Here is a 19,547-nt window from a genome sequence, read left to right as displayed (position 1 = left end):
AGGGCAGGGCAGAGTTTGCACATTTCATTCATCAGTGTTATCTCCAGCAATGAGCCCAGTCTTTGGCTCAGGAATCTATTCACTTTTATTACAGGTATAAGTCTAAGTGCAAGTTCATTGAGGTCATGGATTGTGCCTCAGGGACGTGGTTTGCTCTAGTAAAGAGAATATGGCCTTTGGCCATGTTAATTCAGAAAACCCATCTCTGGATGCATGATTTCTCAAGTCTCAACTTCCCCTTCTTTAAGAGGAAATAATCACACTAAAGACTAAAAGAGAGACTGAAAACAATGTGCTAGTGAACCTGGCAGCAAATGCTCTTTAGATCTTTCTTACCAGCTGCATCTTTGTGTCACAGTGGGTCAGTGGCATAAGCAGTGAGACTGCATACCAGAGGTCCAGTGACCTCCCCCTCTTCCCACATGGTTCATCCCCGGGCATGGCTTCCTTCACCTGTTGGCCACCATGTAAAAAAATGCAAAAATGCTACCGTGAGCAAGAGGTTAAGGATTTGCTAAGTACAGAGGAAGGAAGGGGACAAAATGAACATTGTATGTAGGCATCCACTAAGTGACAGGCATTTTCATACATTATTTAATAACTTAGCAAAAGTAAATCTGATTCTACAAATGAGGAGACTGAGGCTCAGAGAAGTTAAGTGTCTCACCCATGGACTTAAGAGTAGGTAAGCAGTGGATACCTGACTTGAACTCAGGTCTCTATTTCTCTATAGGACTTACTTCTGCTACCCCAGGGCACTACCACAAAAATGATTCTCTTCCTCGATCTTGCTTCCAGGTAAGTGTGTATAAAAGACCCAAGACATCTTTATGTATCTTTAAAGTCAACCTGACCTTGTTGCATGTGGGAAGAATCGGGTAATTTAGTAATATCTGAGCACACAGTGTCTCAAGATTAATTACCTATCTGCAAATGAATTATACGTGCTGGAGTTTTTCTTTCAAAAAGCTACATTCCACTTGCATAGAAAAATTAACTCTGAATTCAAAATGCCCAATACTAAAATATTGATTAAAGAATCTTTAAAATTAACCTAATTTTGAGTGAGCTTTAATTAATGAATTAAAAGTAGTTAGTCATCACCATTCTCTGAGCCTAACTGAAGTTACATGAAATGAAAGATGAGGTCTAGAAGGGAGAGGGAGGACAGAGGAAGTCATGTTCCTTCTCTCTGAGATGCTGCACTAGTCCAGGGCTTGTAATCGAGAACTGAGCACCCAAGACCCCATACAACATGTTCCATCACACAACTTGTGGACTGAGGTTACCCAAAATGTAATCCACACACTACCTGTGTCCTAATCTCCAGGGGCCTTTGTTGGAATGCCACTTCCTGGCACCCTCTCCAGGCCTATAGAGTCGGATTCTCTGAGGATGACGTCCAGGAACTGGCATTTTAACAAGCACCCCAGATGTTTCTGATTCATCCTAAGGTTTGAGAACAGCTTTGGGAACTCAGTAAAAATGTAAAGATCAAGATGATTCTGCATATTTATTTACTTCATGGGAATATAATTTTTTGTAAGAACCTTGAAATTTTTTTAATAAATAGCTTATTTATCCCAGCAATTCTAAAGGGGAGGCATTTCTACTTTCAAAATGGGGGAAATCAAGCCTTGAAATATATATGACATCCAACCTTTACACACAGTCAGGAATCAACTGCCTTGCACATAGCAATAAATAGTTACCATTCACAGATTAGGGCATTTTATGCTGTAAATCGAATCCACTTGATTAACTCACCTTTGTATCCAATTCCTCACTAATTTTATCTTGTGGGGGAACGGCATTTTTCTAAATGTATAACTTTAGTATGCTCCTTAGTTACGAATAGACTCCCTGACTCAACTACTAATTGCATGTTCAGGACAGTTCTTCTGGACAACCCCCATAAATGGTAAATTTTTAGATGAATTACTTCTTTTTCTTCCTCTTCTCCACTGGTGAAAGCCAGTCCCCAAGCCAGTTCTCCTGACTGCTATTCTATCAGTTTAAATTCTGGATATGGAAATTTATATTTTAAACAGAAACCTAAGAGTTGAACATCCCCTTGTGATTAAGCAAATACCTCTGATCTTTCCTCAGTTTAGCAGTCTCTGTTCCTTTGCTTCTTGGGACTTGCCCCAAGCCTAAGGGCTCCCTGAAACTAGAGAGTCAAGAACCCAAGGCAACAATTCATCAGTCTCAGGATTTCTTGGAGTCTCCCCATTTGGGGGAGCTCTGAGAGTTTCATCGCCTTGGAAACACAACAGCAGGCTTCCTGAATATGTACAGAGAGTATAGATTTTTAAGCACCATAAGAAAACAAGGTTTAGTTATCCCCAAATGTAAGAGTCACGATTCAAAATTGTCATCAGCTCAGAAGCATCTTTAGTCAGGAATAGCGTCTTCAAGCTGACAAGTCACAAATATATATACTTTTGCTAGCCAAACCGGTAGTTGGGGAAAAGCTAAAAAATATCCCATCACTATTTTTATTTTTTCTTCTAAAAATGCAATGGCTTTCACTTAAACTGGCCAGGCCACTGCCAATACCATTGGTGTGTACAGAACAGTCAAGTTATCTATGTCGTCTGTAGAAATCCTGATTTTGGAAACAGATGTGTGGAAGATATACTCATAGAACTCATTTTGAACCTTAAAACGGAACTGTTTGCTTTGATGCAAATGGCTATGGGGGGGGAGGAGGGTAATTTCTCTCCGACTATTCTTTCTAATATTACAAGTTGTCTAGGCTGAATTATTAGTAACTCGTCTGCTGAATGATCAGGTGAATGAAATCAGTTCTTTGCTTATTCTAATGTACTGAAAGGGCTAAACAACGCTGATCAAGTGACCCTTCTGTTTTATCGTCACAGTAAATTCAATCAAATTTACAGAGAGCCTAGGCTGTGCTAGGCACTGTGCCAGGCGCCTGAGACACAGAAATGAACGAAACGAAGTGCTAATTTATTGATGATCTCTTTAGATTCGCGAGGGCACAGCCTCGCTCCTCTTCCACCGCAGCCTGGACGGCTGTCGAACCAATCGGAGGTAGGAGTACTCCACGGCTCCCAGCTTCGGGAACTCTTTACTCCCAGTCCAGCCCACAAACCCAGCGCCAGGGCTCTGCCGAGGTTCCCCAAGAACCAGACACTCCAGTTCAACTCCGGAGCCTCGGCGCCGGCTCGGCACCGAGCGAACTCCTGACTTCGCAGCGCACAGCGCGAGATTCCTTCCACCTGTCCGCCCGCCCGTCGAGGTGCGCCAGACCCCGCGCCCGCTTACTTTGCCGCTGTCGCTCACACCGAGGAGGTGATCCCGCAGCACCTCCATGGGGCAGGTCCAGGTGGAGTGGACGAATGTCCCTCGGAAGATGTGCGCCAGGGGCGGCATCTGGGCGGCACACATGTCAGCGGTGGAGCGCAACACGGAGTCCGCGGGCCAAAGAGGGTGCAGCCGGCGGAGGCGCGGCAAGGACTCCCTGCGGCTGCGGGTAGCTGCGGAGCCGGCACGGACTCCGCCGGCCTTGTCCTGCCCCCGCTTCCCGGCAGGATTGCCTGCCCCCTGCAGGCCGCGCCCAGGGGCTGGCTCCCTGCCTCCTCGATGCCAATAGGATTTTTCTCCCGTAGGTTGGCGCCGGTCTTTCTCTCCTCCCCTGCTTTAGTTTTTGATACGTTAACTCTTTGAGTTTCCAAAATCGCCGTTCACGTTGCAGTTCTTTTAATCCGTGGTGGCTGTCACCCACCCAGGGGGCGGGAGATGAAGAGCGAGGATTCAGGATTTCAGCCCTGTACCTTTCAACTGGTCACTAAATTTGCTTTTGTCCCTGGCTCCCAACATCCTCAACCTTTTTTAGTTGGCACACCCAGAGTTGCGTGACCTGCTTTCTCAACCCTTTAAACTTGTAGAGCTATTTGTGGCCAAACCCTGGACCTTTCAACCTCTGTCACCCACAAGGTCTGAACTGGCACAAACAAGTTCTATGCCAGTGACAGGTATGTTAGGGCTGCCTACCTTACAGACTCGTTTCATTTTCAGTTTCGGTGGGCTGCAGAATTTGTCCTAACCTTATGCTCTGGAAGCGTATCTTTATGGGAGGCCACCACTGAAGGTTCATCCGGACCTCAACGTTCCTCTCTTCACCTTGAGGCCAATGTTTTGGCCTTTGTGCACATCCACAAACAATTCCAACTCCAATTTTTCTCAAATCCAAAATAAATGAATCTCTTTGATTTACTCCCAGTTGTACAGAAGGAGAAAATTAAGTACTCAAGCCAAGTAGCTAGAAATGGCAGTGTGGCATGGCTTGGTGGAAAGAGTACTGGATTAGGGATCAAGAGGCTATAGTCAATGCAAGTGGACCTCAGCATTCTTATCATCCTTGTTTGTGAAGATGGAACTTGAACTGGGTGGTTACTAAGGCTGATTCTAGGTCAGCATTCTGTCCCGACAGTACAAAGTCCTTTATTAAGTTCCCCGAGGAAGAACAACTGGTTTCCACTCAGGGCTTTTGCACATGCTGCTCCTTCTGCCACTAATGCCTCCTGTAGATACTCACATGACCAGCCCTTCTCATCACTGGCTTATCTTAAACATCAGCTCTTTGGAGTAACCTCCCTCCAACACCAAGTTGGTAGCACATCTCCACCCCCAGCAGTTTCTATTGCATTAATTTCTTATTTTTGTCACTGCATTTATTGTATCCATCCTCATATATTTTATGCTTTTTCATTTATTTCTGCTTCCTTTCCCCCAATACACACACAGACACAGACACACACACACACACACACACACACAGTAATGGAAGCAAGAACAGAGGTCTTATGCCTAAAACAGTGCCTGATCTTTCATACATATTTACTGAATAAATGAAAAAATTAATTAATGGTTTTTTTGGAAGCACAGCAATAACTTGAGATAAATATCTAATTTGGTTCCTACATAAAGGATAAGAGTTTCACATTGCTGTGCATGAGCAGGCTTTCTGATTTCTCTGCTGCTTTTATGACACAGGAGTGGCTTAAATGATTCATCTCCTCAATTCCTTCCCCTCCCCACAGACCAAGGCCTAGAGTGACCAACCCACCCCAGTATATGGGGGACTTTGTTGCTTTACCACTGAAAGTCTTGAGATGCAGGAAACTCCTCAGTCCCTAGAACACCAAGCTGGTCGTCACCCTGACAAGAACTCAGACTAGGAGGCCCTGAAGCTGAGAGCATTGCTACTTGCCTCTGGGAGATGTCAGACCTTTCTCATTTTCTCCTGGTTCTGCAGACCACATTCCCTCCTTGCAGCCAGCACACTGAAGACATCCTCTAGGTTTATACACACACAAACCTCAGAAAGAAAAGTGAAGAAAATGTCTGGTGCTTATTGTAAAAGAGCTGTCAATTAAATGTTTCTAAAATATGTACTGGTATAGGTACAGTTAATTTTTTTTTTAATGGAAGTCACATAAATGTCCAACAATTTAACCTTGTTTAGTGAGTTAAAATCTATCCGCTTACTAGAATATTATTGTTATTAAAAACAATAGCAGGTATATGTAGCAATATTGGAATTACATATAATAAAGTGTTTTTTTAAATGGCATTTATGCTATGGTTACCACCATGAAAAGCCTATAGGTGTAAGGGCTAGAATTAAAAGGTATATCAACAATGGCCATTGTTCTGTTGAGGTAATGGAATTGCTGGGGAATTGTGTTTTAATGTTTACTGAAGTTGTTATGTGTGGCTTATGGAATGACTAATCATTGTGTAGCTTTGAATAAAGTTAACCTTCTTAAACAGAAGATATGACTGTGGGCCTCTGGGTGACATGGCATTAGTGCTTCTCAGGGAAGTGTTAGTTCTTCCAAGAGGGCACAGTTTCCCTTCCATTCTCAGCCCAGGTGTAGGCACCTTGCTCAGGATCCAATACCCTCAGCTTAGCCCACACATCAGGAAGTCTTGGTTTCCCAACTAGTCTCACCCATTCTCCACCCTCAGACTCCTTTAAATTGCTGGTCCTCCTGAAACTTTGGCTCCCTTCCTGGTTACCTCTAGGGAAATGTTCTCAGGGCTGCTGAGGTTTGGAGGAAGAAAGGAGTGCAGAGCTTTTATATTTTTGAAACATAGCCCAAGCACTCTGTAAGCCATTCTCTGGTTTAAAATAGTTATTCTGACCAGAGCAAAGTATGTGACAAACAGTGCTTACTGTGCCTCCAAAGTCTCAAGAAAATAGCAGTTCCTATTCTTCAGCTCTTTCTAAAGCCCATGTTTAAATTCATGCAATATTAAAACGGAAAGAGCTTTAGAGATTATTATTCAATGTGCATTTCACACCAAAACTGTCTATGATCACTGTTTCCTGCCAGTAATGGCTCCTTCCAACACTTACCAACTCAATTTCTCAAAAGGAAATCCAACAGTGGTATGCACTTTCAGCACCCTATCCTTATGTATCACTTCCAATGGAAGAAGAGAGACTCTCCATGGTATGGATGCTTCCTGAAGCCCTGGCTGCTTCTTCAGGCTCTTCTCCTTCCAGTATCCCACATTTGCTCACAATCTCTGCCTGCATCGCCCTTATGTCACCTTACACTGTGCCTGCCTCATTTTACTGCCCACTCCCCCTGGCTAAATCCCTCAGCTTAATTGCCCATCCCCACCCCACCCCCAGGAAACCTTTACACCTCCTCTCTCTCAGGTGTTAAGTGCTCCTCCTCTGAGCTTGTGGGGTGTTACACGTATTCATTTATCAGTCTGTCTCCCTGAGCAGATTGCTGTTTCCTTAAGGACCACATCTTCCCTCCCTTCTTTCTCTGTATCCCCTTAACACACTGCCTGACCAATAGTAGCTGTTCAACAGACATATAGATGTTGAATTTCAAGAGATGGCTCTATCGTCTATATTTTAGTGATTAAAAAAAATAAGAGGCCATACTAGGTATGTGCTAATGGTGAGCAATTCATTGAGACTAGACTTAAAGTTTTATTTCATTTATTTAGTTTTCCAACATTTTATTATAGAAATTTTCAAACATACAGAAAAACTGAAAAGCTTCATTTTTTAAGATCACATTTCTCCCTACTTTAGCTGGAGGCAAGTGGTCTCGAAACTCACCAGCAACTGGGTGGGATCAGTATAAACTGAACATCTAATTGCCTGAAGCAAAGAACAGGATGACAGCTTGATCAGTTTTGACATTCTGATCACCTTATTAATGTAACTATACCTGCAGTTAGTCAGTCTCCCCTGCTAGATTGAACTTGACTGTTTAAAGAAGCTTTCTCTTTTACTATTTCATTTTGAACCTCACAGCAACCCTATAGAATAGGAAGAGGACATATTTTAACCATTTCAGAGCTGGGGAACTGAGGTTCAGAGTGACTGGCTTCCCTACACAGTTAGTACAGGTTCGACCTGGGTTTTGACTCCAGTTATTCTCACTCATTGTCTCATCACAGTAGACTGTGAAGAATTTTCCATTCAATTTTGCCATGACTCGCTTGGTCACTGCATTGCGGGTTGTCATCTACAACTTTCACATTGTACATGGTTTTTCAACAGTTACCAGTGAGACACAGATCTAACTTGTAGAGATACCAAAGGAGGAATAGTGGACCTTGAGGAGATGAACAATCCAATTAGCATAAGTCAGTAAAATGATCTCGTGAAAATAACTCACATTTTCAAGAGGCACAGAGAGTGAAGGGCAGGCAGGTTAAATGAGAAGCCACTTTCCTCTCCTATCCGTGAGAGAAGTTGTCATTGCACAGTGAAATAAATGCCTGCCTATTTTATTTATTCTTTTCGTGTAGCTAAATCTATCAGTTTCCATGGTGCCCCATGTTCACCATGGAAACTCTGACAAGCTCTTTATGTTTTAGGAAAAAACACACACACACCAAAAATCTGAGATGGGATAAATGCATTCCTTTTAAAACTGTGTTGTTCTGAGTAGGAAGCCTTGATAGATAGCAAATCATAATGGTCTTGATTTAGTAGTTCTTAAGTGGGAACACACGTTTGCATACCCATCAAAGGAGCACCCTTGCTCCCTCCCACCACCAAATCACTATCTGTACAGCAGTAGTTATGTCTGTTTCTCACTTCTGCATTTAATGGCAGCAGAGACATGGCTCAATCCTCATTTAGCCAATTTTTATAAGAGTATAGTACTAGCCTCTACACATTTTCTTCTGTTTTTTCATTCAGCCAATACTTATTGGTAATCTATATTATGATAGGTGCTCTGCTAGGCTTTGTGGATGGGACAATATATGAGGCAGATATTGTCTTGCCCATATGCAACTTATACTAATCTTCTTTCTCTCTGTCACCTTTAGGAGTAGGAATTAATCATTTTCATAGTAGTACCGTAACATTTCCCTAGCATGATTGGCGAATAGTATATTATCATATATACTACATACCAAATTGCAAGTAATATGAATATAATAAAACACACGTAAGGCTGTAGCTGAAGTGACACATACAACAGTACTGAAGTACATGATTTCTTTAAAATTGTTTTAAAGAAGTCTATATTTTTAAGGAGCTACTTAATTACTTTTGTAAAATTGATGTTAATTTTCAAAGATTTGAGTATTTTAAAAAAATACTCATATCTTACAACCAGGATATATCATCACCATTAGCACCCTTGGGGTTTTCTTAGAAAAGTTCAAGCATAGAAAAGACAAAGGCTAACAGACAGCCTAGAAATTTGTAGAAGGGAAAACTAAGCTAGAGAAAAGCTGCCTCTACTTTGGAGAACAGCAATTAAATTTGGAGAAATTTGGAAAAAAGGCATATATTTTTCCTGAATTTTAATGAGGAAAGGAAATTGTCAAAACAAGAAGACTGTGCTTCAACTTGGATCCGGTTTTATGCCAGGCTGGTGCAGGAGAAATTTTTTCCTGGCTAGAAGGCTTTCAGTACCATGTAAGCAGATGTCTCCATCGCTCGCTCATACTGCTGGTCCTTAAAATCACATAGCACCTTAACAGAGATTAGCTAATGCCACATTCCCACCAGGACAGCAAACTCAAAGCAGATACTACTGATGACCTGGTGTTACTCTGTTCACATTTCTGCCCTAACATGAATTATATTACCCTATATATAATATCAAAGGATAAGCACTAGACAGAATCAATATCTATAGGTTCCTGTTCCAGTTCAACAACTAGCCAGTGATGCCTTGAGAAAGTCATTCCACATCTCTGGCCTTGGTTTCTTCACCTGTAAGATGAGAGGTCATATACTTTCATTGGCTCCATACTTCTTTACTCTCAAGGACTCATTTCCTTTTTTATCCTGCTAAAATGTAAGTTTTAAAACATTTTATCCATCAAGAAGACAAGATAAAATGCTCAATAAAAATTTTTGTTGAATAAATTATTTCCCTGTTTTTCATTAAAAACCAAATTAATTACTAATCGAAGCTTCCGATCAACACAAACTGTCTAGTATTAGCATGCTGAGCAAAGATAATTTGAAACGAAAGCAGATCTAACCTTTTATTTAGCCCATGCTGTCTATCTCAAGTTGGACAAATTCTGTTAGTCTTTGTGAAATGTCAGAAATAAGGAACATAGTTCTGAATTTGTTTGAATAATCCTCCTAAGTATCCTGGGACTCTAGGTTGATAAAAACCAAAGTAGGGCAGAGAATCAATGATAAGATTGCACATATTTTGGGGAACTAGTTGTTAATTTTTCTGCCTTGAACTAAAAAAGTTTGTTTTACACATATCCATCATGCCACATCAATGACTGTGACCCAGAGGACTGACTTAATACTATTTAGGTGTTAATTCTTGAGACCACAGAGAAAGATGGATTTCCTCACGGATATGAATGCATAGTTCAAGGCAACATGAGCTGACAGTGGTTCCAAAGTTGGGAAAATGCTGGCCCTAGCTAACAACATGATATTCAATATACTATAACAGCTATCACATGCCTATAAAGTCCATGTTTCCAGAAGCCATGTCAAATTTGGGCTTCACCCTAGCTGAAAGCCAAATTTTACCATCCTTAGAGAAGCTATACAATTAGTGCCCCTTTGGATATAGAAATTGAAGACTAATTGAAACTCAAGTTAAATGATAAGTTAATGATGTTTTTAAGGGAAAAAAATTCTGAGGAATCCTTATAGTATTATTTGAATGTATAAAATTAAACTTATTTGGGAAACTATAAATGTCAAAAATTCTTTCCTCTGCATATTTCTAAAGGGATGATTTTTAATATTAGGTATGAATGAAGGAACTTACCATTTATGGAAGACTCTTCCATATGAAATGCAAAAGCCACTAATTATATTTGTAACAAAATTCTAGCCCTAATGGGAGAAAAAAACATCTAAGAGAAGCAATTTCTCTAATTGCTTTTGTAAGTATGGTTCGTGTTTTCAGAATTCTTTGTGCAACAGCGCACAACAGGGACTCAGTAAATATTAGCTGAAGTAATGTTACATTATATACCCTAAAACCCCAATTCAGAACCTCTCATTTTTCTACCCTCCGAGCACTAAAATTGCCATAATGTACATAATACTATAATATGCTGTGAAACAAAGAAAATGTAATTTGAGTTTGAGGCATGTGTAAGTAAAGACTAAGAGATCAAAGTGGCAGAAAATCAGCTCAAACTTTTTAAGCCAAAGGTGAAACTACTGTCGCACATAACCAAGAACTCCATGGTTTCAATGGCTGGCACAGCCTGGTTGCAAGTTAAGTCAGTATCTAGAGCACCCAGTAGTTTTTCTTTCTCTCCCTTCCACCCCCACCTCCTTCACATAGACTCGATTCTCTGCTCTCTCTCTCCTTATGGCTACAAGATGGTGGCAACTTTAGACTTTATACTCTTTAAATTTAAGTGAGGGAAAAACCAAGCAACCTTCCCCCAAATTTCCAGGAAAACAACAACAACAATTCTTTGCCTTAGTTGCCCCAACTGGACCAATGTCCAGTCCTGAAACTATCACTGTAGGGAGCAATGTGAGATGTGATGCCTTGACCAGACTCTCATGCTCCACCCCTCAAGGTTGGAGGGTGGGGACCTATAGCACAGGAACTGAGAGTGGGGAAGGCGTGGTGTTCTAGACAAGCTGAGGTACAGTGTTCAGAAAAAGGTGAATGGATGCTGGGTAGCAAACGCAGCAGATGTTTAGGAGGAGGTGATGAGTACAGGTTTCTTTACTCAAAGTTGTAAGTAAAATAATATGCTGTGCGTTGTATGGGATATAAAAATAAGTATGAAATAGTTCTTGTCCTCACACTAAGAATCATAAGTGGAAGGGATCTTTTTAAAAATAAGTTGCATGGTGGAACTACTCTTGTTAATTTTTATCTACAAACTAAATACAAAGATCTGGGTCTGAGGTTCGGCCATTATGACTTAGAAGAAAGACATTTAGCATTTTTTTTTTATTTACTTGTTTTATTTACTTGGGGGTGGGGTGGTAATTAGGCTTATTTATTTATTTAATTAACTTTTTTTTTAATGGAGGTACTGGGGATTAAACCCACGGCCTCAAGCACGGTAAGTATGCACTCTACCACTGAGCTAGACCCTCCTCCTTACTCTCCGACATTTAACACTTGGTGCCAGAAGGAATTTCTCTATTTGCCATCTACTTACTTTATGTAAATTATAGTCATTTCCAGATATGGGATGTATTGATGTGGTTACTTCAATGGAGAGATATTGTAATGACTTAAAACATATAGCATTGTGATGTCAATTTGACCATTAATCTTCACAATCCTTACTTACCCCTCCTGCCATCTTGAAATTGGTAACGAAATCCAGTAAAGTTACAGTTAGGCCAAATATACCAAAATGCCTAATTCAGATGAGCTACAACAAAAAGCCCTGCTTTGATTATTTCTCTAGGTCAAATCTTTATTTGTTAACCTTAAGGTAAAGTGCTAGAAAGAGGGAGCCATGCCTGGTTCATATTTTTTAATATTCCTACAAGTGTTAGGATAAGGGACCAATGCTCATAAAAACAACATACGATAAAACTATGGAAAGATGCAATGATATTAACGTTCCATGAGACCTAACAAAACTAAACTAAATAAATTTTCTTCCCTCTCCAGTCTAAATATGGTTGATTTTGTTGTAGTGGTGGTTTAATGTGCTGGGTAGGTTACCCCTTCCCACCCTTACCCAATCCTCTACCCTCTCATTCATTCAGTCAGCAAACATTTGTTGAGCACCTACTGTATTCCAGGCATTTAGCTAAGCCCTGGGAACCAAAATATTTTTAAAAGATGTGGTTGTCACCCTAAGGAAGCTCACAAGATAATGGTGGAAACAGACAGAAACACAGGTTAACTATGATAAACCATGTACAGTTCTGGGGTCATCTCCCCTCCACATCCACGCAGCAGAGAACTCTGTGAGGACTGGCTCTATCTCTTTTACCACTGTAGCCACAGTGCTTAATGCAGCATCTGGCATATTGCAGATGTCTGTTAGATACACAAAGTGCAATGGTTAAAATATGCATAAGATATAAATATCTAAGAAACTTCTTATCAATTACTAGCTCAGAAGAGCAGATATGCAGAGAAATGGGTCTGGAACAGTGATTTTCAACCAAGAATGATCTGCTCTCTAGGGGATACTTGGCAACATCTGGAGATATTTTTTGGTTGTCACTACCGGGGGGTTTGTTACTGGCATCTAGTGGGTAGAGGCTAGAGATGCTGATAAATATCCTGCAATGCACAGGACAGCCCCCACCACAAAAATTATCTAGTCAAAAATGTCAGTAGTGCTGAGGTTGAAAAATCTTTTTCTAGGGAAAGATCATCCGCTATAAGACCTTAAATGTCCAGTGATCCTTGAGCTACTAGGAGCATCATGGAGTCTTAGAAAATGATGGGGCTGAAAATGATCTTAAAGTTCTAAAGGATCTTAAATTTGACTCAAAGTCCCCAATAAAACCATTACTTTTATATCAATCTTAGAAGATGGTCCACTATCAATTTTCATGGGCAGAGAACTCAGTTCTTTGAGCAGTAGCAATTTCTTATGTTAACTTCAATGCTCATATTGTGTATTACACTGAACTGAAAGTTGCATTTCAAAGAGTCACACAACTTGTCCTAGTTCAACTTTCTTGAGCAAAAAATAAGAAATTAGTATTCACCCACATATTAGCCCTCCAGGATTTGAAATAGTGGTGACTGTCCTAAGCCCTTTTCCCCCTCACCATATTCATCAACCCACTCGACTTCAAGGCAATTAAGAAGAACAGTATATTCAAAAATATTGGATGTGAGCAACTGGTGGAACATGAGATGTCTCTGGATGGTTCAGGAGATGATTTTAGCTATCTCACAAACACGGCATTAAATAGCATTGAAATATTGTCTGGAATATTGTCTGGTGCCTGGCTGAAGTCAAGATATATCACACATTCTGTTATCATTTTTATTGCTTAAAAATGGAATACTTTCCCTCAAATTGTAAAAATTTATGATCTCTATGAAAAACTATTTTAGTAATCATTCATTTCAGTCTTGTGGGCCTCTCTATAATAGCTTTTATAATGCTCATTCAAGCATTAAATGGGACTTGATAAGCATAGAAATACTGCTTTATTCATCCTCCCCTCCTCAGTATACAGCACACCTTCCTCAGAGTGGATGCCCTTAGTTGAAGACAGGAGAACAAAGTGATTAAGGGCCTGGGATTCGAAATGAGATAAAGCTGGATCTGAATCTTGCATCTGCCACTTAGGACTATGCAACCTTGTACATGTGGCTTCATCTTAAATCTTGCTTTCTCAAAACAGAAATACAAATACCCCCTCTCAGTTTCACTATTAGAATTAGGTGAAATAATACACATATAATAGCACAGTAGCTATAGAAAGTACTTAAATATTACTGCTATTTTTATTATCTGATCATATGATTATTTTTGCTGATTGAATTTGAAAACTCAAAGGACCATATCCAGGACCATACCTTAATTCTTTCTTGGGCAAAAATTTATTTATTCAAAAGAGGATATAAAATAGATAACCAACAAAGACCTACTATATAGCACAGAGAACTATATCGAATTTCTTATAATGACCTGCAATGGAAAAAATCTTATACACACACACACACACACATATATGTATACGTGTAATTGAATTGCTTTGCTGTACACCTGAAACTAACTGTAAACTGACTATACTTCAATAAAAAATAATTTAAAAATTATTTATTCAGAAGAGGATGAAAAGAGGGTCAGTCTTGCCAATGGACAGCTAACTGTGGATACTGCCACAGAAGAACAAAACAAGGGGAGCAGGAACTCTTTTTTAGCTGACACTGTCTTTCCCAAACTGTAAAATCTTGTGGTTCCAGAGAAGTATCACTCAACAGGGAGGTAACCAACAAGAAACCCAAGTTATTGCATATCACAGACTGATATTATCTGGACCAACTACCTTCTTTGCCAAAACCACATTTCCTCCAGTAGAGTCTGGTCAACTGGGACATCCTCGCCGCCAAAATAGCAGCACCAGGACTGCAACCAGGAAAAATTGTCAGGAAGCTTCTGTACTTTTGACATCTCTTATGAATATTAATTCAGTTCTATGTACTTTTATATCCAACATCTTTCCCAATAGATTTGAGGCAGGATTTATACATGCTCACAAACCCGTAACAAAAACCAAGTGCCTTCCTAGAGTACAGTATATTTTATGGAAAGTCTTCAGAAATATAAATTTGAGGTTCACAATCAGCCAGGAAGGTGGGCAAGGCAAGCGGAGTACTTTACATTTTACAGATGAAGGAACTGAGATAAATGAACATTAAATGCTATACCCAAGATCGTAACATTGGTTCTCTAAGAGCCTCAGAACTTTAGCAATTAATCTAAAGTTCTTTCCATCACCCTACTTGATCTTTTATTTGAGCAAAATGTTTCAGCCCCAAACTAGTGTTTATCCTTATTTGCTGAGCCCTTTCTCTTTGTTCTCCTCTTACTCTCTTTTTCATGGTCTTCCTGCTCCCCACTATATCAATGGTTTCCACAAGGAGTAGAAGAGAGAAACTGATTGGTTCACCTAAGGCCAGATTGCTAAACATGGATTGAAACTTGATGATAACACAGTCCTGTGATAGCTCAGATTCCAACGTAATGGGATTGGGCATTGGCTTCAGTCTTCACAGCAAGCAGGGCTCCCCTGGCTTAAGTCTTGAATCTTGCATTAAAGCAGCACTGCATTATGCAGAATGACTATTTTGTAACCCATTCATAGAGTTACAGTAGTGTTTTATTATAGTCAAAATTTAACACTTTTTGGGAGAATATTTCCAGAAAGCCAGTTAGTATAAGAAGAAAATAAGGGAGCTCTCTTATGTCTCCTTAAATGGTAACCAAGGTGGAGGCGGCAGAAGGTGCAGGGAGGCCAGCACAGGGAGGCTGACCCAGGTCTCCTGCACGCGGGGTCAGGGGAGCAGGGCAGGTGGCGGGGCCTGGAGCGAGAGAAGGTGGTGAGGAGGAAAAGATCGACTAAATGAATAACATGAGGTCCAACAGAATCCCACTTTTTTAAATTTCAAGGCACGGAAGTAAAAGCAAACCATCACTCTCTTTCCCCAGTGATATCCTGTGCTTTACCCTTCGAAACACCCAGCTTGTCTAATACTCACGATGTCCATAGGGAAATCCTCCAAAAAAGGACCTCGTAGAAGTTTATCAACCAGCAAAACTAAAATAAAAAATGAATCTAACTCTATTATTTCGTTTTTTTAACAATGTACTGCCTGCAAAACTCACTTGCTCGGTTTGTAGTAAAATGGTACCAAGATACAACTTGAACCAGCACCTGGAAGAAATATGTGTGCTGACGACGATGACATCACTGCAGGTAACCCGGGGCATGCTGGCTTCAGTTCAAAGTCTTCCACGGTAGATTTAACCAATACTGCCTTAGAAGATGTAATGCTAGAGAAGTCATCACCATCTAAGATAAATTTAACCCTGGCCAAAGTGACTCAGCAAAAATGGGCACAAAACAGCAGACCAGTCCCCACTTTAAAAGTAACAGTGACTTGGTGAGCAAAACTCAAGATGAGGCAAGAGATCGTAATGTCAAAGTCGTCCCTTTGGGAAGCCTGTCATCTAAATTGTCCAGAAGATACATGAAGGCTAAAAGGTCTTTAGATGAGAATGAGTGATTTACCAATCAGAGTCCACAGAGTTCCTCAGCCAGAGTGGTTAAGAGCCTGGTTGACAACTGTTCAGAGATGGAGGACAAGGATCAACTTCTGGAGAATAGTTCTCAAAAGGAAAACATGTTTACCAGTGATTCCCTTAAGGAATCAAGGACTCCCGAATGTACTGTAGAAGACACTGAAATAATGGATGCTGAAAACCAAGAGGCTGCCCGGGAATGTGGGAGATCAACACTCACCCCTGCCTTCTCAGATAACACCCCCGGGTTATTGTCACCAGATATAACTCTTGGAAGTAAATTACAGTCTATTTCAGAAAACAGTCTTGCAAAGCAGGAGAGTCTCACAGGAGTAGATGGTGAAGGTGATGAAATACGTGAGGCAGGCAGTTGTGAAGAGATCAAAGCGACTGCCCTTTCAGAAGCTGAAACACATCTGTCACACTGGGAGGCAAAATCTCATAGTTCTACAACCAATGCTTTGAAATGGGAGTCACAGCCAAGAATGTCCTCTGGAACATGCCAGTGGCTTAGAGAATGAAATCACTCCCAGAATGTCTTTGGAGCAGGGGTCAGTCTGGCATGTTCCTGGTGTAACAAGTCTAGCACCACCGAATTATCCTTACTACCTTAAAGAGTTTCCTGGTGGTGCTGAATGCTGTGTTTGAGAACGAAGATGACAGAACGCTCTTTGATGAGCAGGGGAAAGGAATTGTAACTCAGTTTTACCAATTATCAGCCAATGATCAGAAGTTATACCTAAGACTGTTTCAACGTAAATTCAGCTGGATTAAGATGAATAAATTGGAATACAAAGAGACTGCCCCCAACTTAACACCTGTGGTCCAAGAACTGCAGCAAGCAGGCTTCCTGCAAACAGGTACGATCAGCCAAAGGGAATGGCAAATGAAAATACGACAGGAAGAATTGAGTTTCTGCACGATGAGAGTGATATCAGTATGGTGCCAGCTCCCGATTGGTCCCTGATAAATAGTAATTGTGTGTGTGTTTTTAAATTGAGTTTTAATCGTCTTAAGACAACAGATGATTCCTATGATGTTGAAGCCATTCTTCGCCTGGATTAAGACTCCTAGGATAACGAAAGATTGCTGTTGGTTTTTCTTTCTTTTTTTAAATTGAAGTATGGCTGATTTTCAGTTGTGTTAATTTCTGGTGTACAGCATAGTGATTCAGTTTTATATATATGTATATTCCTTTTCATATTATTTTTCATTATAGATTATTAAAAGATGATGAATATAGTTCCCTGTGCTATACAGCAAAAAAAAAAAAATGGTAACCAAGGTAAACATGTTTACCTTGAGAAATCATGATTGAAGGCGATGGAGTTTAAAAACAAATGGCCAGGTAAATCAGGAGGGAACTCTAACTTGAAAAGATACATGAACCTCAATGTTCATAGTAGCACTATTTACAATAGCCAAAACATGGAAGCAACCTAAATGTCCACTGACAGATGACTAGATAAAGAAACTGTAGTATATTGATATGATGGAATACTACTCAGCCATAAAAAGAATAAAATAATGCCATTTGCAGCAACATGGATGGACCTGGAGATCACCATTCTAAGTGAAGTAACCCAGAAAGAGAAAGAAAAGTACCAAATGATAGAACTCATATGTGGAATCAAAAAAAAAGAAAAAAGATGACACTAATGAACTCATCTACAAAACAGAAACAGACTCACAGACATTAAAAACAAACTTATGGTTACCAGGGGGAAAGAGGGTGGGAAGGAATAAAATGGGAGTTTGAGGTTTGCAGATATTAACTACTATATACAAAATAGATATACAAGTTTCTACTGTACAGCAAAGGGAAAGATACATTCAATATCTTTGATATATTCAATTGATATATTTAGTATCTTCAAAGATATATATTCAATATCTTGTAGTAACCTATAACGAAAAAGAGTATGAAAAGGAATATATGTATGTTTAACATTATGCTGTACACCAGAAACTGACACATTCTAAACTGACTATACTTCAATTAAAAAAAAATGACCAGGGAATAGTTTCCATGTGGGCTAAGGTTACTTGGCTTATATAAAAGGAAGCATTCTCAGCTCAGCATTCCCAAAGAACAATACATAAGGGATCACCAAGCAGTATCCCAACTATCCACATTGCTAACTTTTAAAATAGAAAAGAATTCGTGTAAAATAGCTGACATGCTGGAACCCACAAATCAATAGATAATATAGACTGAAGCCAGAAAAGAGAAAGCTCAGAGATTGTTTCCTAAGCAAAATTTACTTCCTGTTATCAGAGAAGACTCTCTCTCTTGAAACTAATAATCACACAAAGGGCACCCAGCTACCTCCTTTTCTTCCTGTTACACTTTGTCCTTGGGAGTGATGAGCCCCATCTTATGGGCAGGTACAACTATATAGGGCTGCCCTGCATAATGGGGTCTCATAAGCCAGAGTCACAAATCTGCACACCTATGACAGGTACAGAAGGATCTGGTTGGGGATGTGGAGGTGGGTGAGAGGATTCTAGGAACTATAACTGCCTGTGTCCAGAGAGCCCTCAGTGGTCTGGGAATCTCTTAGTATGTCAGGACTACTGTGTCTCTATGGTATATTCTTGGAGTACTGTTTTTGACACCTATATGCATCTTCTTAACTGATTTGGAGATCTTCAGAATGATACATAAATAATAATATAATAATAGGCTGAGGTTGCTGTACACCTCATTTACTGTCAAAATTGGCAAGGGAGAAGAGCCACTGAACACAGTCTTTCCTCCTCCATTGTGTAAAGCTGTCTGTCACAGCAATTTCATCGTTTCTATCTCACTTAGTATGAAACATTGCTTTTTCCATGTTTCCAGGAGCCATCCTACAACACACTCACATCCTCTCTTTTGGGTCCTTGCCAGGATATTATTATATCCTGTATCATGGGAAAATGTTCTCGTACTGATAAACTCTCTTATATCCAAATTTATCTTTCACCCACCTTGATCAGGCACCCTCATCCAGACCCACACTTATTTTCCTCAGTTGGCTAGTCTTTAAGTTGGACTATAGGGGGCACAGTTCTCCCTTAGTAGTCCCAGCAGGTCCTTGGCAGATACATTTTGTGATTTAATCCTGGTTACCGAGTTGGTGATTGGGAGGCGAGATCCCAAATGAATACAGAGAGGCCTCTGCATTAAATTCACACATGGGGTGCGTGTGTGTGTCTCTGTGTGTGTGTATCTAGCCCTTAACAGAGAGGCAGAGTAGGCCATTTGTTCAGGCTCCGAGGGATCTGGAGATTAAAAATTCTTGTTGGGGGAGGGCATCAATGCAGATACATACCTATCCCTT

The 19,547-nt window shown here is 40.3% G+C and overlaps 1 protein-coding gene and 1 pseudogene across 4 annotated transcripts in view; one reads left to right on the top strand and one right to left on the bottom strand.

Annotated features, from left to right (window-relative positions):
• GDA (guanine deaminase) overlaps positions 1-3,623 on the bottom strand; it is a 91,724-nt gene extending 88,101 nt beyond the window's left edge. For 3 of the 4 annotated variants that reach the window (XR_004319255.1, XR_004319256.1, XM_032477828.1), the window contains exon 1: positions 3,292-3,623. Coding sequence is in view for 2 of the 4 variants with exons in the window: in XM_032477828.1 (XP_032333719.1) it covers positions 3,292-3,414 (123 nt within the window). In the remaining 2 variants the exon portion in view is untranslated. The remainder of the gene's footprint in view (positions 1-3,291) is intronic. The other variant, XM_006194721.2, reaches the window with a different exon arrangement.
• Positions 3,624-15,410: 11,787 nt separating this feature from the next.
• On the top strand, positions 15,411-17,188 carry LOC102512273 (annotated as a pseudogene).
• The last annotated feature ends 2,359 nt before the right edge of the window (positions 17,189-19,547 follow it).

Source organism: Camelus ferus, chromosome 4, assembly GCF_009834535.1.
Source record: "Camelus ferus isolate YT-003-E chromosome 4, BCGSAC_Cfer_1.0, whole genome shotgun sequence".
Lineage (NCBI taxonomy): Eukaryota > Metazoa > Chordata > Mammalia > Artiodactyla > Camelidae > Camelus > Camelus ferus.
Note: the sequence above shows the minus strand (reverse complement) of the source record. Positions and strands in the feature narration are given on the sequence as shown.